This window comes from Ambystoma mexicanum, chromosome 1q (genome assembly GCF_040938575.1).
Source record: "Ambystoma mexicanum isolate Mex_15411 chromosome 1q, UKY_AmexF1_1, whole genome shotgun sequence".
Classification (NCBI taxonomy): Eukaryota; Metazoa; Chordata; class Amphibia; order Caudata; family Ambystomatidae; genus Ambystoma; species Ambystoma mexicanum.
The window spans coordinates 1,232,210,583-1,232,234,482 of record NC_090922.1 but is presented as its reverse complement, the minus strand read 5'-3'; the positions used below and the strand labels follow the sequence as shown (position 1 = coordinate 1,232,234,482).

General features: G+C 43.1%; 1 protein-coding gene across 2 annotated transcripts in view; it reads left to right on the top strand.

The window, feature by feature from the left end:
* The window catches only part of ALG6 (ALG6 alpha-1,3-glucosyltransferase), a 908,528-nt gene that overhangs the window by 815,779 nt on the left and 68,849 nt on the right, over nucleotides 1–23,900 (top strand). The window contains exons 12-13 of one of the 2 annotated variants that reach the window (XM_069642008.1): nucleotides 15,930–15,998; nucleotides 16,132–16,330. In XM_069642008.1, coding sequence (XP_069498109.1) covers nucleotides 15,930–15,998; nucleotides 16,132–16,330 — 268 coding nt within the window. The remainder of the gene's footprint in view (nucleotides 1–15,929; nucleotides 15,999–16,131; nucleotides 16,331–23,900) is intronic. The other variant, XM_069642009.1, reaches the window with a different exon arrangement.

Genomic DNA, 23,900 nt, shown 5'->3' with positions numbered 1-23,900 from the left:
ACATTTTGGAAGGTCTAAACTCTGATTATTCTTCATATTGGAAGTGGTAATGACTTGTTAGCCTTAAAGAATTCCAGCAGTTCTGAACCATAACAGTGCCACAAGGGATGGGATAAATATTGTGATGATATAATCAGGCCTTTGGATCTATATTTGGAACATTGGTAACTAATAATTACTGACACTCTTTGGATGCCCATGTGGACTTCAGTAAGGAGTACTCCTGAATACTGCCTGTTTGCTATAGAAAATATGATCAGGCACAAAAAGCCAGTGCAGTTAAAAGGCAGACTTGAACTGCACAACAACCGAACCTGGAAGAATCATCTAGTTTATCAATGGAAACATCAGAGAGTGATGAGACACAAACACCAATTTGCCTAAATGTTTTAGAAGAGATGACATTAATACATCTGGGAAGGCAGAAAACCAACATCTCGGGGAAGATGCCCTGTAAAAAAACAGGCACATAGGACAAGAAACAAGGAAAACAAGGTCGGGAAAGAAGACAAACCCGCACAGGCTTGGTCACAAACTCCCCAGGGACATCAAACTCGCTTTGGACAAAGAAAGGGGAAGAAGAACAAGCAACACAATGCAAATCATCAATCTATCAAATAAAGTGCTAAGCAAGGAAGAAACCCAGCTGTAATTAAAAGGATTGAACTTTTGTCCAAAAATAGAAATTAATTATGCACAAACACGGATTGATCTTTATAAGTTTCATTGCAATTAAGATTGATGAAACATTTTGCTACTAATGAACAAGATGAGAGAAGGAAAGAGACAAGTGAAAAACCTACCCTGCTATCAATAAAAACATAGCACCTTTGAGAGATTTACAAGCACCAAGGGAAAACCAAGAGGATACACAAACAGGGAAGGAAAATATGTGGGACTCTTCAGGTCTCAGCCACCATGGGATAAATACCACCTTCTCGAAGAACCGTGTTTACAAACCACCATCAAAATGTAACCCAATGGTGAAAAACAGTGCACATTTGGACATTTTCAATGACTTAGTCGTAGATAATCTGAAAAAACTGGGTAGAACAAAAGAAAAATAGACAACAAAAAATGGAATATTGGCAGACATAAACTCTTCATGATTTGAGGAGTGGAACACAAGGACTATGTCAAGGAGGCAAAACAACATCTGAACAACAAGACACGATATGCCATATTAGCTGAAAATCCGACAGGGGAATATAACCTAATATTTGACCAAAAAATAGAGGCATGGTATGAAAAGAGCCTCCTAAATTGGGAAGAAAAGGAATATTTGAAAGTTAAATATCCCATCACACCTATAACCTACTTTGTCCCAAAGTTCCATTAAAAACAACACAACCCTCCCTGTAGGCCCATTCTGACATCCATAGGATCTCTTTTAGAGAAAACAATTTTCTTGACCACTTCCTTTTTCCGTTCGTTGAAACACTTCCCTCTTACATCAAGACACAATAAATTTTCTACGGAAAATAGCAGACATTCCATGGGAAGAATCCTATCTACTAGCCACACTAGATGTGGTTGCACTCTACTGAAGCATTGAACATCAATTTGGGATTGAAGCTGTGAAATATTTCCTCAGCACAAAATCCGCAAGTACATGGAACAATCAAAAAATACTAATCAAAATGGTAACTTACTGTTTTAATTTTTGACAATATCTTTTTATACAAACATGTGGATCTGCGATGGGCACCACATTTGCCTCAGCATATGCAAATCTAATGATGGGAATGTGGGAGTCACAGATATTACATGATGAAACATTTGAAGAATACACACACAAAATAGTCCTATGAATCCACTTTATAGACGATCTGTTTATAATATGGAATGGGACATCAGGTGAATAGTTCAAATTTGTACAAAACATTAACCAAAACCAATACAATCTTCGCTTTACAGAACACCATGACAAATACAAAATCATATATCTGGATGTGCAAGTATATGTGGAAAAAAAACAGCTTGAATCTACAATTCATAGAAAAATTACAAGCACCAATTCTTTGCTACATGCACAAAGCTGCCACCCCAAAACACAAATACAAAGCATTCCATTTGAATAGGTGATCAGAAATTGGAGGCACTGTTCCATGGGTGAAGAATTTGAAAGACATGCACAAATGAAGGCAAGCAGATTCCAAGAAAGAGGATACACAAGCGATGGTGTAGAAAAAGCATATGATAAAGTCAAGACAAGAAATAAGAGAATATCTTCTAAAAAAGAAACTGGTGACTAAAATAGAATCAAATCATTTTAGATACATCACCACATATAAAACTCAAGCAACCCAATTAAGAAAGATCTGAGACACACATTGGAAGATTCCCTGTGCAGACCCAGGCATAGGATCACATTTGGAAGAACAAGTACAAATGACTTTTTGGAAAACACTGTTAATAAGATCGCAAGTGGTACCATCCTTCTTCCAAAAAAAATTGCAAAGAGCACACAGACCTGGATGAAGGCACCAATCCAGGGCTTCTTCAAATGCTCAAAAAGCAAAGCATGCCGACATGGAATAAATGCCAACCAGTATACTCATTTTAGAACAAATGCGATCATACCCTCAGCAAATATCGGACATGGGAAAGCACGTTTGTCATTAATGTAATCTCATGTGCATGCACAAAATGGTATATTGGCAGTATGAAATTAATGGCCAAATGTTACGCTCACCTGGTATCCACGGGGACGCCACCCAGCCCTGGTTGGATGATTTGCACTCGCGAACCCTCCCCCGGTCCCTTGGTAAGGCCTCTGGGTAAAGATGGGTCTGCAACATAGGAGAGCTGGATTCAATACCAGATTGTCTTTGTTTTCCCTTCTCCCTTGGCCTCAACTCCATCCTCCCCCTTGGGCCCTCTCCTCACCTTAATATTGTAGAAGGTGGATTCTCCGCCCTGCTCGTGGAAGGGGCGCGTAGATGTGTGGGGCGAGCAGCGACCAAGTTACTTCCCTGGTGCAAGGCCCCCCCCCCCCGTGGGAATCCAGGCCTGCTGCGACTCCATAGGTTTGCTGCTTTACAGTGTTTATATGCAGTTCTAATGTTCCTCTTATTTCGAATAATAATGTCTTGCTTCTTTCCTTTTAGGTATGGAAAGGTATTTTGGAGTTGCCATGCAGTTTGAAGATGAGCATTGGCTGGTAGGCAAAAGCGTGGTGTGGGCGATGCTGTCCGGTGAGAAATGCACAATGTGCAGAGCTGTTTTCGACTTTTATATTGCTTACCTGTGTCTTTTCTCTCCTTGCAGGTTGCGACGTTCCTCGCCGAGTGCCGTAATGTTCCAGCAATGATACTGACCAGGAGATGACTACCCAGGTAAGAATTGTGTGGCTTTCTTCATTCGGAAGGAAACGTGAGTAAACGCTTACTAATGCTGTTTTCTTTCTCCTCTTTCCAGGTTATGGTATTCCAGGATGCATGTGGTGCCGGGTGATGGAGTTCGTACATTCAGGTGAGTGGAACTGAAGTCGGCGATGGATTGAAGACAGGATACTGTCCCAGGTAAGTTTCATAGTGTTCTTTCTCTCTCTGCAGGTCCTTGGTTTCAGGTAAGCTGGCATCAAAGAACTGGGCACAGTGGACGTTACGCTGACCACAGCAGAATAACGCAAAGCATGTTCTGCTGTTTGGGTGTGGTTTAAATAGTCTCAGGTAAAGTAGTCCAGGTAAAATAGTCCCAGGCCTGCCACACCCAAAGTAGTCCCGGTAAAGTAGTCTCAGGCCTGCCACACCCAAAAGACTAAACCTCATAGATCAGTTCCTTGTAACTGAGCTATGTGTGTGCCTCCATGTTGGCTGAACCCCCCAAGTTAAGTAGTCCCAAGTAAATAGTCCCATTCTAATGTTGGTCTTCATGATGGTTATGAGCCTTGCGCCAAAGGTGCCAGGACTGACTCCAAGAGAGTCTTGGATGAGGTTTTAAGGCCTTTGCCCTGGCCCTAACTGGAAGGCTTACTTGCCAGTGAGGGCCAGAGGCAAGGATCATGACACCAAATTACGATTCTTACAACATATAAGGACCATAAAACATCAAGATGCCAACTACCATTTAGCCTTGCACTTCCATGAGACACACACAAAAGTGAAATGACGATATTCAAATACTTGATAGACTGCATTCATGAACATCCTCAGGGTGACAGAGAAAGAACATTGAAGCAATCAGAAACATGCTATATTGTGGATTTGGATACAAAAACACCAAATGGACATAATGTAGATGAAGAGCTGTACACATTTGTGGACAGCTGATGAGCTCTCTGTATCAAAAATAATATACAAAATAAATGTTAATGACATTAGAGACTCCAAAGAAAGAATAACAAAATAAATAAAAAAAATAATTAAAAAAAGAAAGAAAACAGCCATCATTAAAGACATTTCAAGAGAACAAACAAGCTTCTAAAATGAGATTTGTTTTAATCACATAAGGTACACTAGGGTGTTCACAATGAGCTAACAGGAATGAAATTGTTAAAATATTTATCAAAATAGCACTTCAGACAATGAACCAGTTGGCCCAGATTGCAAACATCGTAAACAGTCGACACAAACATTCAGAAAGGGAAAATGGACAGTGATATAAATCCAAAGATGCAGATACAAAATGCAGAGGCTGAACTGCTTCTCTTCTGCCTTTCTTAATGTTAAAACTGAAACAATATGATGAAATTAGGGTGAACATGATGAATTATGAGAATTCCAACAGTTAGAAAAAATAAAGCCGTCCAGAAAAACACAATGCACGTTATTCACAACTAGAATTGAAATATGGGGAAATTTAGTTACATGAATATAACAAAATGTCAAATCCCATCCAGTGGAAATAGCACACAGCACTTTGATCATGTAGCCAATACAGGCAAAGGCATGATGTACTCTATAATGAATCAAATGTTGTAAAGGGAAAAACAAGATGCATTGGAAGACCAATCCAACAATGTCAAACCCTGTCAAATAAAAATCAGCACTGAGCACTTTACATTTGAATCCAACAAGCCTAAGGCAAGATGCATTTTAGCATGAATCGGCACATTTCCAAGGAGAAGAGCATGAAGTGTAGAAGCACTAACTCAACAATGGGGACACATTTTCAGAAAAACAGCATTAAGCACCTTAATGTGGAAGCTAAAAAATGTATTCAGCACTATACAATGTCCAATCTCATCCAATGTAAATAGCACAAAGCACCTTGAACCTGAAGCCAATATAGGCAAAGACATGATGCACTTTATAATGAATTAAATCCTGCGAAGAGACAAATACTTGCCTCATCCACAGCCTATACCGCCAAACTCATTGCACTGAGTCGACCGTTCCTTACACAACAAACCTATCACCCTTGCGAAAGCCCTTATCCTAGCTACGATTGATTATTGTAACATACTACTACTAGGAACCTAAAAAAAAACATAATCAAAATGCAACTACTCCAGAATAAAGCATTAAGAGCAGCATTGGGCATAAAAAAAGAGATCACATATCTCAACACAGGGGAGAAGCCCACTGGCTACCTATTCAAGCCACGATACTCCACAAAACTCTTACCCTTACACACAAATGTGTTGCAGGCAACACCCCTAGCTATCTCAACAAAAGCTTTAGCATTAAACCCGCCACCAGAACTCTTAGATCTAATGCCAACACACACCTACTCATCCCTCGATTCAAGAATGTAAGAACAGGCAGCTCCAGTTTCCCTATAGCAGCTCCCAGAATCTGGAGCACACTCCCAGGAAATTTAACCAACAAGCTTTCCCTCAACAAATTTAAGAAACTCCTCAAAACGTAGCTATTTAACAAATATTACATTCTTTTGATTATGTATAAAGCTCTGAAGGATATGTCAGCGAACACTAAACTGTAACCATTATGTTTAATGATTGACGTTTCATTAACAAGTGTATTAATTAACAAGATTTCAATATTGATATCAAGCCAATGTACTATGTAACAAAGTTTGATTTGCCCTTGAAACCAGTTTCAACAAATGGTATATTTCTTTGTATATGTAACCACTAAGACTAAATATACTGTAAATCTACGCCGTGATACCCTTGGTTTTAGGCGTACAAGAAATGCAATAAATAAAATATATAAAACGAGATGCATTGAACGACCAAGCTAATAATGTCAAACCCTTTCAAATGGAAAACAGCATATGAAGCCAACACAGGCCAGGGCGAGATGCATTTCAGCATAAATTAGGACATGGCGAAGGAGGGGAACATGAAGTGCAGAATAACCATCTCAAGAATGGGGAGAATTTTTAAGAAAAGGAGCACTAAGCACTTTAATGTGGAAGCTAAAATATGCACTGAACAATGTAAAAAAACTTGTGATGGGATATTCCTTTGCCTCATGCCGCACTGTGATACTGCGGCATGGAGCCAACATATGGGGAGGCCTTTGCAATTTAATTCCAACCGACACCATGTATCCAACAACATGTGAAATTGTATCCAACAACATGTGAAATTGAAAACATCTTAAAAACAAAGCAAGAATTGGGAGAATGTTGGATGTTTATAATGAGCATCATGACACATTTGTGAGAAATCTCAAATTACAAGTTAAAAATTTGAAACATTGAGTGGGAAGAACTATTCATTCAACAAAACAAATGCCCCAGTATATCCAGATAAACACGCAAGGCATCAAGAAAAGTATTGTATAAACCATTCCAAAATGGCGGTACTGTCAGAAATGATGATAGTCACAATAATAATTACAATCTTTAACTGCTGGCAGGTTACCCCAAAGACTCACCGTTACCTCTCTTCACCTTCCAGTAGGGGAAGAATCTCCTTGTTCCAAAAGGGGAGATGAATGTGAAAGCCTCCCAGGTACCTCTTCCCTCACCTAGAAAACCAGATAGGAGAAGAGGTCCCAGGGAAACCCTCTGGGGAAGAAAACCCTGTGTCGAAGGTTGCGGGAAAGATGTCTTCAATGCAGCAGAGATTCAGGTGAAGTCCGGAGAACGTTCGTCTTGAAAGAGAAAGAAACTGGTAAGTATAAGCAGGTAAGTGAAATATGGAAATGTAAGAGGTTAGGAATGTAGATTACCCTTAAACAGGAACGATGTGCGGGAAAAGGTGCCAGTCAGAAACTTCAGAGAACCTCTACGATAGTAAGGAAAGGTTGTGATTAGAACTAGTAAGAGAACTAGATAGAATAAGGGAAAGCCACAGGGGAATCTTTACCTGAGAGGCAAGAAGGGCGGAGCTGGGAGTTGTTTCGGTAATGCAAGGTTTTGCGCGGGCTGATGCAGTACCGGTGTAGCATATGCCTGTAGCTATGAGAAGGAAGATGGAATAGTGAGTCGGAAAAGGTAGAGAAACGGGAGATCAATATGCCGGTTCTCGGAGAGTCCTGAATGAAGCTTACCGCGCTCCGGAACGGAACCGGCGGGCAAACTTAGGTGAGAAAGAGATGGAATCCGTGGAGTCGGGAGACAGAGAAGCGGTGAGGAATGCACTGAAATTGAGACAGGGTAGGAATGTTTAGAATGCCGAAAGGTTAGTGATTAGCAAGATGTATCAGGATTACCTAGATGCGAACTTACATAGCGTTGTTGTAGCGGAGTAGCAACGCATTCGTGTGCTGATCACAGGAACAGATATCCCTACACTCGGGTAGGGAGACGGTACTTCCTGGATACCGAGGCGTGCAGAGGCTAGACCCGCATCTCTAGTTGCGGCGGCCATCTTGCTAGTAAAAATGGCTGACACCCGCCGTCCTAAGGTCCATCGATGCCACAAGGACCACCGCCTTCGGAGGGGCGTGACAGGTACGCATTACGTGTAAAACAGGGACTCATATACACAAAACACAACGGAGGAAACAACAGAGAAATGACAAAAGAACTGCCTTTTTGAAAAAATACTATAAAAGAAGCCTGTTGGATGATGCAACACAACACCGCTGAAGCCATAAGGCGTAATGTCTCAGTTGCTTTAACCTTTTTTAGCACGCCAGTTTCACTGCTGACATGTACACACTGTTTTATCTGTCCTCATTAAATAAAAAATCTTTTGGGCAAGACAACCTGATATCCTTGTTTTATTTTTGCTTTCTCTTTATTTTTCAAGAAAGCAAAGCCTTGGGAGTGCGGGAGTAATTAACGGAGACACAGTTCCCCGGTCTTCAATATATATATTGTGTGTTTATTTCATTTATATGGCGCTCCAAACCCAAATGTAACCGGGCGCAAGTGTAAATGTCACAAACATTGCTTACATTTAAGCATAACGTATTGGTAGCATATATTACAGTTGACCTGGCATGCAGATTAGCAAGTTGCGAGAAAGGCAAGCTAAAGTGTTACATGTTAGATAAAAACACATCAGTGTTACAAGTACAGCATTTAGTGGTAAAGTTGTCATAGTTCATGGGTTGCATAATAGTTGATAATACAGGTGTGGTGGGTAGCCAGAAGCTTGGCCAGAAACTAGGCAAGTTGTGGTTGGCCGTGCTCTGGGTTACATGAGTGAGGGGATTTCAGTATCAGCCGAGCTGACTTAGGACATCTATTATTCGTCGTGGCTAGCCGTGTTCTTAATTTCTTTTGAAAGGGCATGTAGGCTGCCTCAAATCTGATGTCAGGAGGCATTGAATTCCACATTTTGGCAGCCAGGACTGGGAATCTCTTTTCTGACAATTTTTCTAGTTTCTATCTGGGAATGGTGAGTTGGTTCACCTGGGCGGATTTAGTGGTCTGTCGGAGAAGTTTTTTGAGAATTTGCAGTTGAGCTATTTAGGGGCAGAGTTGGCTAAAAACGTGTGCCTCAGTGATAGCGTTTTGTAGAGGATTCTGTCTTTTACAGGAAGCCAGTGGATGCTTTGTCGGGTGGCTGAGATGTGGTTGGCTTTAGGTATGTTCAGGGCTGCTCTTAGCTTTGTTATTTTGTAGTACTTGAAGTTTGTTAAGGCTGCGCATGTTGGTTCCATTGTACAGGGCATTGCAGTAATCAAGTTTAGATAAGTTAAATGCTCTGGCATGGATGATGCAACTGTTAGGTGAGATAAACTGTCTGCAGGCGATTATTAGTTTGGCTGTGTAAGCTACTGAGGAAGCAGAGGTGTTGATTTGTTTGTTTAGACTAAGGGTGGAGTCTAAGTGGATTCAAAGAGTTTTGACTGCTTTGGCAACTTGTTTGATGTTGTTATCAATGGTGAAGGATTGGAACTGGGGGTGGGAGGAAATTTGTTAAAACGGTTTTTTGCACCAATCAGGAGAAGTTCTGTTTTGTTGTCGTTCAAGCAGAGACCATGAATGGCCATCCATGCTTGAATGACTTGGTAGATTTTGTTCAAGTGTATGGATGAGTATTCGGGTATCATCTGCATAATTAGTGTAGGTGATACCCAAACTGTCTAAGTGATCCAACAGGGGCTTTGTAAAGATATTATACAAAGTTGGAGCTATGCATAACCCTTGTGGTACACTGCATAGAACTGGGGCTGGGTTGGCAGTTGCTGTGGTGGAGAAGACTCACATGGTCCTGTTGGAGAGAAAGGATTGTTTTCGAGGTAATTTTGGGTTTGGAGGTAAGCCGCTCTGTCCAGGATTTTGAGGCTGAACGGTACCGTGGTGATGGGTCGATAATTAGTGGGGATGTTGGGGTCAAGTGCCGGTTTCTTTAGGAGTGGGAGGACCCAGGCATCTTTAAAGTTGGTAAGTACTGTACTACTTTCAAATGAGAAGTTGATGAAGGTGGTAATGAAGTGTGCGAGATTAGCTGCCATTTGTTTGATAAAGGTGGGGGGGCAAGAGTCTCCTTGGCATCTAGAGGGTTTAAGACTTTCAATAATCTTAGTGACTTCTGGTATAGAGACTGGCGAGAATTGGAATGGGGTAGCTGGACTCGGAGCAGTGTTGGAGTGGTTGAAATGGAGGTCTTGAAGGATCAGGCTGCGCTTTTTTTGGTCAATTTTAATTTGGAGGAGCGTGATTTTGTCCAGAAGTACTTTTTGGATGTTGGTACACCACAAAGAATCTGTGGTTCAGTGGTCATCTGGAGTCACAGGTGTTTCCAGTTCCCGGAGGATGGAGAAGAGTCCTTTGGTCCCTGATTTAACATTGCTAATTCTCTTGTTGTAGATATCACCTTTTCTTAGGTGGATGGTATTTTTGTAGTTATTGCAAGCTATTGCAAATTTATCTTTGTTGGAGGTAGACAGATTTTTTTTCCAAGCTCCCTCAGCTGCCCTCTTGGTGCCCCAGAGTTTCTTTAAGGCTGGTGGTGTACCAGTTGTTAAGGTGGGTTGCTTGTTTCGCTTTCTGCATTTTTAGGGGGGCTACTTCGTCTATGGCCGCAGTGAGTGTATGGTTGTACAGGTCTACCAACTTTTCAGTGTTAAGGTTGGTGTAGTTCTGTAGATTGGTGATGGGAGAAAGTAGCGGGAGCATTTTATCTCCGGTAATGTGCTTTTTGTTTCTAGTTAAGGCGGGGGGTGCAGGCTCGGTGTGTGGAGGGTGATTCCTGAATATTGAATGTGATCACGTGGTGGTCTGACTAGGCACAAGGTAGATTGGAAAGGATCTTAATGTCGCAGTTAAGATCAGTGATCCAATCTAAGGTTCTCCCTTTGTTGTGTGGGGCTGGTGATTCGGTTCAGAAATCCTAGTTCTGACATAGTGTTGGCTAGCACCAGAGCATTGCTGTCTTTTGGGTCATTAAGGCCCAGGTTCAGGTTGCCTAATAGAATGATCTTGGAGCCAGGTTTGGCCTTGTTAGAGAGGAGAGAGATGATCTCTTCTTCTCGCGAGGATACAGGTCCTGGAGGTCGGTAGAGGATGTGTATGGTTAGAGTGGTTTTGGAGGAGGTAGGAATCTTGAAAGTAAGGAAATTGCCCGAATTAAACGGGTGATGGGAGGTTGTTAATATTGTTTTTAGTTGTTTTTAGCGATAAGAGCTACACCTCCTCCTCTGGCGTGTTCTGTATCGGTCCTAAAGATCGTGTAGTTGTCTGGAATGACCATGGCAAAGAGGGACCGTCTGCCGCATGTAGCCATCTCTCTGAGACTGCTAGCAGGTCGAGGTTGTTGGTCAAGATGAAGGCCGCAATGTCAAGTGCATGCATATTGAGTGACCTAGCGTTTTTGAGCACACATTTGAGGGGCTGTAGCTTGGGCGCTGTATCCTACATATGTATATATATATATCTTTTTTTCTTCACACTGATGGAATCAGGTAAAACTGAGCAGCACTCTTCATTTAGCCCAAAAAGTTAATCCGGACATCCACTTTCACAATTAAAAAGTCATCTTCATTGGTGCCTTGCAGGACGGCACAAACATATTAAAAAGCCATTAATATAAGGCTCCCCCAAAGTGCAAAAAAGATGTGCGCGTTGGGAACGTTAACGCGTTTCGCGGCTTTCCCTGCCGCTTGGTCACAACAATTCGTTCCCTTAGAACCATAGAGTTTAAAAACAGTGATGCAGAGTGAGACGGCGCTCATTACCGCCGAAATGGAAGAGGGACTCTGATGAAAAGTACACCCATCCAGAGCAAGTCAGAGGCTGACATGTTTGACATATAAAAACTGTATTGACTAAAACACAGTTAGATTGGAATTAATATTCTATCCCCATAGATAATACATATGGGGATATTTTCTATAAGGAATTTAGACCAACTAGACATATGTGAGTTCCCCACAGTGGACTTCTCAGAACTTGCCCGTAACGGTGGGTACCGATCATAGGAGACCCTCTATGCCATGTGTGAGCTTCAACATCTTATAACTATTGGTTGCCCATCTTATGCACTACTATTATATATATATTAAACTTTATCCATTTTCATAGAGAATCAAATGACAGGGCTACAACCCAACATATTGAACACGATTGAAAAGCAAACATCCCTTAACAAAGCAACGAGTAGTAATAAAATAACAAAAATAAGACGCATAACAAACACACAGACACTCAACAGACATTCAACAGCCCCATAACACAATACAATCCCATCTTCAATTCCCCATTCATAATGCACCCTTGCGCAGAAAACCCAGCCGTATAGATGATTAAATGGCACCCATAACTCAAGGCAGAGGTCCTCCCGGTCCTTATTCAAAATCATCATCCTTTCATAACTGGATAGAACCTGTAACTCCACCAACCAATTCTCTACATGTGGTTTTCTTCCTAGTTTTCCAAACTTTTAAAATCTGCTTTGCCGCAACTACTAAAGCTTTATTAATCAATTGCTCATACTTCCCAGCGATCTCACATCTCCCTCCATGTGACACAGCAACTTGAACCAGGTGTCCTGGATAATCTGATATTCAGCACTACACCCACCCTATCCAACACTTATCCCCAGAAACTCTGAATCCTTGAACAATTCGACAAGCATTTGTAGCAAGGTACCCCTGTTCCCACCACAACGCCAACATGTATCAATATCCAAAAGCCCCAGACCATACATACGCAGAGGTGTCCATTAAAGCCCCCCTAAAACCTTTTGCTGGATTAACCTAAAATTCATATCTAATTTGGCCATGAACCCAACCTTGAGCAAACCATTCCATTCACTGGGCGAGATCCCATATTTCAATTCACTTGTCACAGTCCGTCTCTGCTTATCCCAGGATTCAAAATGCGAATCTTTCATAGGCATCATATTAATTAAAGTAGACATCATGCATGGTGGTGCATCAAAGAGTCTGAAGAGATCCAGTTTAGTCTCCAGTGTAGCGCCCAACATATACAGTCTCTGTAATTATACAGATTGTAACTCCCTATAAAGCCCTAGCTCTCTCTTTCCCAAGTTAAACTTCTGACAAAGTTCTGCAAAACACACAATTCTCTACTCCCTTAAAACATCACCTACCCGCAACACCCCCCTTCTGATCCAACTCTGCCAGTTTAAGGTTGTGTTCCCTATTTGGAGTGCTGGATTGTTCCATAGCAATGCATCATAACTCAGCCATACATTTTGGTCATTTTCAACTAGCCAGGCATTCCAAGCTTCCCATGTAGCATTGATAGGAGGTAATTTGTTTTTCACTTTGGGCATCTTGCCCATCAAGTGCAAATTATCCAATGCATATGAACTGAACTCATCCCGCTCTATTTTTAACCAGAGCGGAGACACATCCGCTTCCATTGTAAAATGAGCCGTTTTTTAAAGCAGAAATCCTTTGTTGTATTTTTCCAGATAACCAAAGCCCCACTCTCCAAAATCCCCCGAGCCCCATTCGTTTTAACACCCCACAAAGAATCCTGGAAGACCCTATCTAATATTTGCAGCAATTTCTTAGGAAACCGTGGTGTAAGCGACTGCATGACACACAAAATATTTGGGAGTAGAATCATTTGAATAGCATTGGCCAAAATACTCCTGGTCAGTATCTTCCGTTTTCTAATGTCTCCCAAAATCTTTTCCACCACCTTATTCACATTTAATTATACGGTTTTCCTCAGATCATGTATAATATGCACCCCCAAATACTTTAGCTGGACTTCAGACCACTTGCAATTCCACGAAGTAAAGTTCCCTCTGTCACCAGAAGTTAAAAGTGGGAAGACCTCTGTCTTGTCCCAGTTAATTGTATATTCTGATCATTTCCCCACCTCCTCAAACATGGCCTTCAATAACACACCACCTTCCCCCGGATTTGACAGGATAACCATCATCTCATCTGCATAAGACAACACCTTCATATTTTGGCCACCCACACAAACCCCACAAATCCTTTGTTCCTGCCCAATATAAGCCACCAGTGGCTCCAAAGCAATATTAAATGGGTAAGGTGACAACGGACAACCCTGCTTGGTGCCCCGTGTTAATGGGAAAGAATTAGAGATCACACCATTTGCCCAAATCTTCACTGTTCCCAATGCAGGCAGGATACAGCCCTCAAGAACACAAGACCAAACCCCATCTTTGACAGCGCCTGCTCTAAAAATGTCTAATTCGCTATATCAAATGCCTTCTCGGGATCTAAAAAGACCAATACAGTGTCTGACACCCTATTGCCATGGAACCCCAAAACATCAATAACCATCCTAATATTGTCATAGCCATACCTATTCTTCATAAAACCTACTTGGGACCCATCAAATAACTTCTCCATGTAACTGTTTATCCTTTTTGCTAAGATCTTGGTAAATAGCTTAATATCTACATTATGCAACGAGATATGCCCGTAATTACTGCACTGTTTTATATGTAATCAAGCACTTTCGATTTAACGTTGCTCACATAATCGGCACTAGATCTGCAATGGAAAGGACATGTGATTAGCATATTTTACCCAATACATTAGGGCCATCTTCTACTACTGCTATAGTGGTTCTTGCGGGCTACACTCACCAGCAGATAACATGGATACTCATACTACTGCTGCAACTGCTCTGCAGATCCTCTTGTGTTTATTTAAAGTCTATTCCATATCTGGTAGCAAGAGGATTATGTGGACCCATATCTCACTTTCTGGCAGATATCAGAATGGTATACATGCTGTTTCAAAGAAGCCACATTTTCCTTTAGGTCTGTAGCCGAGCAGGGCAGGTAGCGTTTTGTGGATCATTGTGATCCCATGGGTTAATAGCTCCAGGTTGATCCGCTATGCCCAGTGATTAAATAGTATTGCAGCTCAAAGCCCAATTATATTTTAATTATGGAACTTGACCCAGTAGACATTCAGCCACATGTATTTTGGGGACTCTTGCTAGTATTATGCCAGTGCCCCAAGTTCTTTAAGAGGATATCTCTGATAGAAATACAAGTCTCTCCATTATGGAGTCCCTATCTGTAGAGCGCTTCCATGCTAGAACCTGGAAGCAATTAACTACTTGAATTGGGATTGAACATTGTTCACTGGAAACCGACATATTTGGGGTATTCTGGGAGGAGTGTGGGTTTGGCTGATGGTATGTAATTTGCTATTAGAAATTGATTTCATAGAAGAACACTGTTTTTCTACAACATATGCTTCAGCTTCTAAAGATGTATAGTGGAGAGAATAGTTGAGTCCCTCCTGCGTACTTTCCACTGGATTTTTACTTTGTATGGTTTACTCGTTTTCCTTCTGTCTTCGACTTACGACTGCAGGAAAGTAACACTTGATATGACTGTGGTCTGTTTCTTTCACTATCCCATCATAATTCTGAACTCACAATTCATGGTGGTGTTAGTTTTCACTGACTACAAGGTTAACTACAGTTAAGGGACTGGCAATGTCTCCTTTATGGAAGTGATTAAAAAAACTAACATGCTTAGCATGGCAAGTCAAAGATGATCTCAAGTCATTGTAGTGGGTGGCAATGTGATAGGCATCAGGGTTCTGGATCTACTACAGATGCCTAGAAATGAAGATCAAGACTGTTCAGCTGTAATATACTAATTGTTGTGACCATGGACAGTTTGCTCTCCTGAGAAGGTATGGGAAAGATCTTCAAGACCTTCCATTGAAAAACTATTAGAAATTCTGAGCTGGATGTTGATGGCATTTCAAATTACTGAGTACAACCTGATCAGCTCTATACAGATATTAACATTAGGGTTATTGAAACAATGGTAAAACTCTACATTTAATGAAGTTTTACACACAGGGAAATTTAGCAACTCTACATTTATGAAAAAGTAGACCTCTTCGGGATTGCAAAATAAGTTGATTTGCATGTCTGTCAGAACACAGATGCACAGAACTAATAGTTCACTGAGCCAAGTGGTAAAAATAAAAGGGAATGCAAAGAGACTAGTCATGATGTAGCAAGAGCTGGTTCAAATTCTTGCATCCAAAAAGCATCTTTAAAAAATGTGATGTTCAGGTATTGAAAACAGAGAAGCTATATGGGGCTTGGGGAATTATTATGAGATTGTATACAAGAGTAATGGATGGTATTAATCTGATTGAGGTTGAACATATATATTTTTTTCATTTTAGACCAGTCTGCCTAATAATAAACGAGGTCCCTTTTATATCAACATGGTTTCTCCTTGTTTCCACTTTTAGGTGAGTGACTGCAGCAGCAGTTCTAGTTCATTATAGAACATTCTGATGTTTGTGGCACTTTGATGATTTTGTTATTTGAAAAATATATTTGACATGCCCTTATGTTTGTGTTTCACTGCTCTTTTCTCAACAGTATGCTTCCCCTTCTATTAAAGGATGGCTTGTTACTGGCGTATGTTGTCACAACTCTAGCCTTTTTCCTGGTGTGCATTTCTTTCTTGGCAATATATGAGAAGACGTCAGAAGAGGATTTGAAGCTAGCCCCTTTCTTTCTTTCCATAAGATATTACGTTCCATGGTTTAAAGTGTCTGCAAACGTTACCAAAAGTATAGTAAGTATTTATCACACTGTGCATGCAAAGCGGTGTTGTTAACATTGAGAATGCATAATGATTGCATATGTGCACAAAGTAGAGGTATAATTGCACTCTGTTTGTAAGGTACTTGTATTGCCAGATAACTGTGTCAAAGTGCTGAGATAAAGAACGGAGTGGTCATGTGGGGAGAACGTAGATTTCAGGGGATGGCTGGTCGGATCTATGTTCCATGGGACAAACAGGTCATGTAGGGAGAATGGAGATTTCAGGGAATGGCTGGTTGGATGTATGTTCCATAGGACAAACGGGTCATGTGGGGAGAACGGAGGAGATTTCAGGGGATGGCTGCTCGGATCTATGTTCCATAGGACAGACGGGTTATGTGAGATTTCAGTGCACTCTGAAGTACTAAGAGAGCTCTCCAAAGGCAAACGTCTTCTAAATGGAGTGTTCAACCCCAAAAGCATTTGTGCTTTGACAGATTGCCAACAGGTTTTGGAAAGGTGACCTTCTCGGTCTGATCGACTGGATAACAATTTGCTATCAAGCAGCATATGTTGTACACTCACAGTGATAGAAAAGAAAATGCATTTGCTGTCTTCGGCAAGATACACATTGCAAACTGTATTAATTCTTCCCCAAATTTCCTGAAACCAAAGCAAAACTATATCAGGGATTCAGGTAAAGAAGATGATACTATAATGGGGATGATGTGCAATACACGTTGCAGCTCTAGATGGATGAGTAATTTGTTACGAGTAATTCGTTGGCAGAATTGGCTACTCCTTTCCTACTTCCAGCAGCCATCATTTACCAAAATAGTGATATATCATGGCTCCACATGTGGTTTTAATTTCAATATTCCTAATAAGACTTTTTAAATATGATAAATAAACATTGTTACATAATCCAGAACTACTTATTACAACCTTGAATGCTGCTATTTGTAAATATATATCCTATTTCTTCTCTGCCCGTTAACAGTATTGAAGGTACTGAGAAAGTGGCGATTATCATCCGAGCTCAAATGTGCAAACTGACGACATTCCATGCCTATGAGGGTGTGATCTTGTTGTCTCTTCCACTGGTCAAAAAATGCCTTTTGTTATTGAGGCGATATGCCCCGAGGTGGGGGGCCCACCCTGTGGGTATTACCTGCCGCTCAAGTTAAGGGCCCGAGCAAAGTGAGGGTCCCTTAACGACGGTGGCGGGCTGTTACCCACTGGGTGGGCCCAGCCACCGAGGGGCATGGCGCCATTAGCACCTGTGTAGTTGTCTACTTACCTTAGAAGCGCGGCCCATGCAGTGCAGTCCTGTTTGACAGGAAGTCGGGTTTCTATGTTGACGTCATCAAAATTGTAAATGGGCTTTCTGATCAACAGCACTGCAGAGTGAGGCCGCGCTTTTGATACGTTTATTGTTTTATTAAACTACACGGGAGCTAAGACGAGAAGTGGGAGCGGGGAATGGAAGGGAGCACCGACTAATACAGTACAGCTCACGCTCAGAGCCTCCTGATTGGCTGGCAGGGTGCTAATGATGGTTTCAGCAGTTGTTAACATACCAGGACTTCACTTTGGTGTGATCGGGAAAGACCTCGAAAGGTCGCACCTTCAGTAGCATGTGCCTCAATTAATAGCTTCCCATCCAGACACTTAAGTTCTCCCATCCGCGAGCGCCCATAACCCAGGATTCAAATATGGAGTTTTGGAATCAGGATCTGACACCATTTAACCTTTGGCTGGAGTCACAGGATGACCAAGCTGTGCAACTTGGTCTATACTTACTGAAATAAGCCAGCTGGGCACTGCTGGAAATCACTATAGTGTGCTTTCACTGCAATCATATTCTTCACTTTCAGTGCCACAGTTTGTGCCTCAAATTGTCAAATTATTATATTGCTTCACCTTGTTCATCTGGGACTCTGCCTCCTCTTACCATGTCTCCATCACAGCCTTTTTTTCATCTAATTCTGTTCTGTTTTCTTGTGGGGAGATTCCATTGAGCCCATGAGAACCCCCTCATCGTTTGTTAAGCCATACATGTCTATTTCGGTAGGGCATCTTTCCACTCGTGCTCCACTGAGGTTGCAGAGCTGTAAATACATCCAGTTTGTTATCAGTTGTTTTTTTTATTTCTTACATTTCCGTATGACCTTTAAGTGATCAACCATCACCAAGCACCATCCAGTTCTAAAAAATCACCAGAGGTTGCTTGCGGTCTGACCATGTGCCTGCCCTTCCCTGCTTTGGAAGCCAGTCTCTTCATTGATCACTTCATGCTGCGCTTAATAAAGCTCACTCGCAATCTACACAGGCTGGCGCCCACAGTGCTGCACACAACTACGCTGTCTGGTGTGAGTGGTGGCTCGCAGCATCTCCTTTCTGGCACCAAGGTAGCAAAACACCTCTCCTAAAATGGTGTCGGATATACAGCAATGCAAGACATTTAGGGCACAGACTGTCAGCTGCTATCTGTATTCACCTTTCAATGGTTGTGTTTAGACAGATGGCTCGAATGATTCGCTCCGTTGTCCGATGCTCACAGTATTCAGGCATATTCTTTTCCACTTCTGGTGTCTTATGAGACCCTCCAAAAACCTTTGCAATCAGCAAGACAGAATAGTCTGGATGCAGCTCAAAAATAAGCTGGTATCTTGAACCTGCTAGCTCTGCCTTTGCACCCATTTACGTAATTGATGGCATGTGCACTTAGGTGCCCGTTCTTTCTGCTGTTTCTCTATAACAAGAGGCAACCATTTTAAAAATGGCATGGCTGCTAACGAATCACGTCATGAGCATTACCCAGTCATGTTCTTTTAGCCAACAACACTCTACAGGCTGCATAAAGTGGAACTACGGGTTGCAAACTCCAAAGCAGTATTGGATAAAAGGGTTGGTTGGGTGGTAGTGCCCTTCATAATAAAAAGGCCAGTTGGCAACTATGAGATTTGCAAGTCTAGATGTCTACATTTTAAAATTCACTAGTTGGCTTTTTTATGATGTTCATCCCATTCCTTTCAACATGACTATATTGCAGATCACATGGAGGTATACTGCGCATATTTTATTTTCGAACACTCCATCTTGGCTCCATCACTCATTTTTTATTTGTTTATTATTATGTTTTGCACCTTCCGCACATCGCCTGCCACAACAGGATTTGAGTATAGCAAATGCTTATACAGATCACTTCCTTTGTTGCTTTTTTTACAGTCAGGTTTATTTACACATCACTTTATCTTGTTCAGCATCGTTATTGTTTACTTAGATTCATTACCTTGCTCACACTTCTCCTTCACATCCCTTCTCGTTATCAAGGTCCACCAACGAAGTGGATATACAATCCTTTATTTCGAGGGGATTGGGTCCTCCGACGTATTCCATATCTATGACATGTAATCACCACAGCTGTGCTGCTTCGGAAACTTTTCCGGCGTCTGCGTCCTGCGTCGATGACGTCGATGCGCCGACGTCGAGGACCTCCTCCGACGTCATCCGATGTGATAAGTAGGACGCACGATGCCCGTAGCCTCAGTTCCGTTTTTTCCGCGAACATGTTGCTTCGTGTTTCTCGGTTCTAAGCCTCGACTCTTTGGAGTTCTGTTCTTTCTGGTTCTTCGAACCTGTTCGTTTGTGAATTTCCTTCGGCGATGTCTTCCACTTCGTCTTCAACCCCGCGTCCGGGCTTTAAGAAGTGCGGGGAGTGTGGGTCCAAGATGTCGGTGACTGACTCGCACGACGCCTGCCTCTGGTGCCTTGGGGAGGCCCACGACACGGATGACTGTATCGACTGCCAGTCGCTCACGTCCAAAGCCTTACACGAACGTAAGAAGAAGTTGTCGGTAGGTCGGGTGTCGAAGCCCCGGAAGTCGAAGTCGGCGGGGCTTTCGACGGATGATTCGAGGGGTGACTCTCCGCGTCATCGTCGGAAGTCTCGTCGGTCTTCTTCTAGGAGTGGGTCTCGCCACTCCTCAGCCTCTTCGAGGCATTCTCGGAAGCGCCGTCACCGGTCGCCATCCAGGTCCTCTTCCGAGGATTCTGCCCGGCACGTCGGTTACCCCACCAGCCGTGCGACGCCGGAGGAATGGGCTTCCTTCGGGAAGAAAATGTTGGCGATTATATCTCTGTTATTCATGGACAGATTGTAATTTTTAAGTTATCATTTGGAAGATGTTTTCAGACCTAAACAAGCAACTAACAACTTTTAATTTGAAGTTAATGATGTCTCAGAAGTATTCATATTTATATTATGAAACTTTTTTGTACTTTTAATTAGATGTCCCACCGGAAATAGCACCTATCAATATGAAATTTAAGTAATTGCTACTTCCTTTAATTGTGAAATATGATTATATGCAAGGACTCACCTGTTGAAATTACGAACCTTAAAATAGCATAAATAACGTCGTCCAGGAGGTCACTAATTGGTATCGATATCAACTGCTGAAATCATCTTCACGCTCATCTGCTAGGTTCGGTACAGTGTGAGAATGCCCTCTACACACAGTGGGCTGCAGGCAGGGGAGTTGCTAGGTCTGGAAAAGACCCGGGGCTACGCTGATGTCAAAACTGTTGGGACTGGGGGCTAACTAGTCTTTTGGCTGTAGCTCCTGAGATTCTATCCGGGGCTACAACCAAAAGATCAGGGGCTTTAGCCCCCTTAGCCCCCCCCTAGCAACGCCCCTGGCTGCAGGTGTTTGTCACACACAAACGTGTTATCAACTGTTGAATGGAATCTGCAGCACATTCCTCCATCTTCTTTGTTCCATTTGTGTTGAATGGGAGATGCAATATGTGCCTTTGTTTACTCATCTTGGTTCCAGATAATGTCCTGATAGTTGAAACTCTTAATTGCTGGAACAAAAGCTTTTCTTGCATGCAGTAACTTTTCCCAGCTCATCTGTTTCTTGGGAAACATAATCCAGCACAACTCTGCATGTTTAGTTGTTCCAGTTCTGGCCCAAACTTGGCATGTTACTGCCTCCAGTTTATTCAGTGCCTGTTAACGAATGTGTTCTTATATTCCTAGTGCGGTAAGTCTTAAAAGAATGTCTCCAGTCAGGGAATGCCTCCCAGTATGAAATATTACCTTTCCCTGACAAAGTACATGTGAAATCGGATCCAAAAAAAGGTGTTACATGCAGGTAATGCAGAAGCCTTCCAGGTGCCCAGTGATAAGAATGTGTCTGCAATTAAAATTCTTTGTTTTTAAATAGGCACAGAGTACAACTCAAGTGGGAGTTTTGGATACATTCTTATAGCATGAATGAAAACATCTACCATGTGCAAAGGTTATTGTAAGTCCTCTCTCGGCAGCATTGTCGGCATGAAGAATTATCTTCATGTCTGCCTCTTGTTGTAAACTACTAACGTGGTCCAAAGAACAAAATGAGGTGACCACTTTTGTGTGCCATGCCACTGCAGTCTTCTTTAACCATTTGTTCATGCTGTTGTATTCATCGAGCTAGGTAAATAGTTAATATTAATTGTTAATGTGTGAATGTAGCTTATTCATAGTAGCATTCGTTGTGTTTGTGCTGCTCATGATTTTGTAGTGGGCTGCCACTTTTCCCTACAAACCTCATTTGCCTTGTAATATTGAGTTTTCTTTCTGTGGGTTAAACACCAGATGTATTTCAATATAATCCTGGTGATACTATTGAATTGTTTTGGCTGAATGCTTCAGCCAGATCTAGGCATGTCTGAATCCCTTTCGCCTTGCTGACAGCTTGCACCTCGGCCATCCCAACAAAACGTGCAACAGAAAGATTGTCTCATGTGGATTATTGGTTATTGCTGTTGTTGGAGTTGTTTGTTTGATGTTTGTGCTGCTAATTTTCAATGGTGGTTTTTGGATTGACTTCAAGGGTTTGATCAGTTCTCCAGCATGGGGTCTGGCATGGATTCACATGCTCATGAATATTCCCCGTCGTCAGGCTGGGAATCCTCGGTAAAGAAAAATCAGTATCAGTTTTGTTTCTGATCTGTCTTTCGTAGTAGTAACCAATCACTGATCTCTGCGTCATACTGACCACAGCCAATGACTGCCCTCTCCCTAAGCCCCGCCTCTGGCAGCCATCTTCAGATTTTTACCGCACGTTCAAGTGTTGGGATCCTCGTGCTATTGCTCTCGAGCGTTAGTGCTTTTTTTGCGCTTTTTCTTAGGAAAACTTTCTCTTTTTTGGTCAAAAGAGCCTCAAGCTCCAACGTTTCTATATCCGATCAACGGGGACCCGTGTCGGATTCTTCTACGCCCCTCAAGGGTGAAGATTTCGTCGAGCCACGCTTTTGGAGGACTCCAGAAGTTTCTCAGGCCCTTCTCGAGCATGGCCCAGGAGAAGGGAAGCTCAACGCCCGGAAAGCTGTTCAGGGTCTGCCCTGGATGCCAGCTTCAGAATGTCTTTAAGGAGGACGAATATTCCCTTTGCCTTTACTGCCTGCATGAAGACAACACGCACGTGGAGAAGGACTGTGCGTTTTGCGGCAATATGTCGGAGCGGACCATGAAGGACCGCCATCAGCGTCTCGCCAACTGGCTGGAAGGAAAGAGCCCGTCAGGCGAGAAGAAGAAGAAGTCCGAGCGGTCTTCTAAGACCATTGAGGGCGCCCCGGCGACGGGGGTCCAAAAGAAGGCCAAGCACCGCAAGTCCGCTGGCACCAGGAGCGCCGAACGGTCGGGCTCTACGGGCGCCAGGCAGGGCGCATCCTCCCCGGCGCCATCAACCACGAGCCAACGCTCTGGCTCGGGTAAGAGGAAGGCCGAGCACCCGGCGAAGCTCCTGGAGAGACCCCGGTCGTGCTCGAAGGCCCCATCGGAGGGGGAGCGAGGTGGTGACCCTCCCCCCAAGGAGAAGGCGGTGAGCGCACCTAAGGTGGTGAAAGCCTTGATCCATCCGGCCAAGGCCTCTATCGAGACAGTCGCGGCGGCCCTGGCTCAGCCTGTAGAGGCTACACCAGTGGTGGCGACCTCTGGGCCCAGAATCTCCCTGCCACCGCGGAGGGAGTCCTCTTTCATGCCCATCGACAGGACCCCCGTGAAACCTCCGACGGAGAAGAAAAAGGGGGGGCAGGAGGTCGTCGTGGCTTCGGCCTCAACCTCTTAAGAGAAGAAGGGTTCATCCTCCACCTCCTTTTCAACCTTCGCGCCCTGCTCAGCTCTCCTCCCTGTCCACCACACGTGGGGATGATACGGGGACTGACACGGCCGCGACGGGTACTGAGTTTACGACGAGGATCTCCCGTCGTCACCTCCCACCCGGGCTTCCCCGCCCGACGAGATTGGATCGTTTCACGCCATGATCGCCAGGGCATCCGAGCTTTTCCAGCTCTGCCCGGAAGAGAAGAAGAAGGAAGGTTTCCTTTATCAACGGCGCGAGACCAAGAGGAAGACGGTCCTCGCTGTACCTCTACTGGACGATATCTGGGATGAGGGTCTAGCCCTCCACAACGCCGGCTAGAAGGGATCGGTACGAGAAGAAGTACCGGGTCCCGGACGCGGCCCCCTTGTGCCTTCGGGCACAGCCGACCCCGGACTCGGTCGTCTCCGTGGCGGCCAGGAAGAAAGCGGGGGGGGGTGCGGCCTC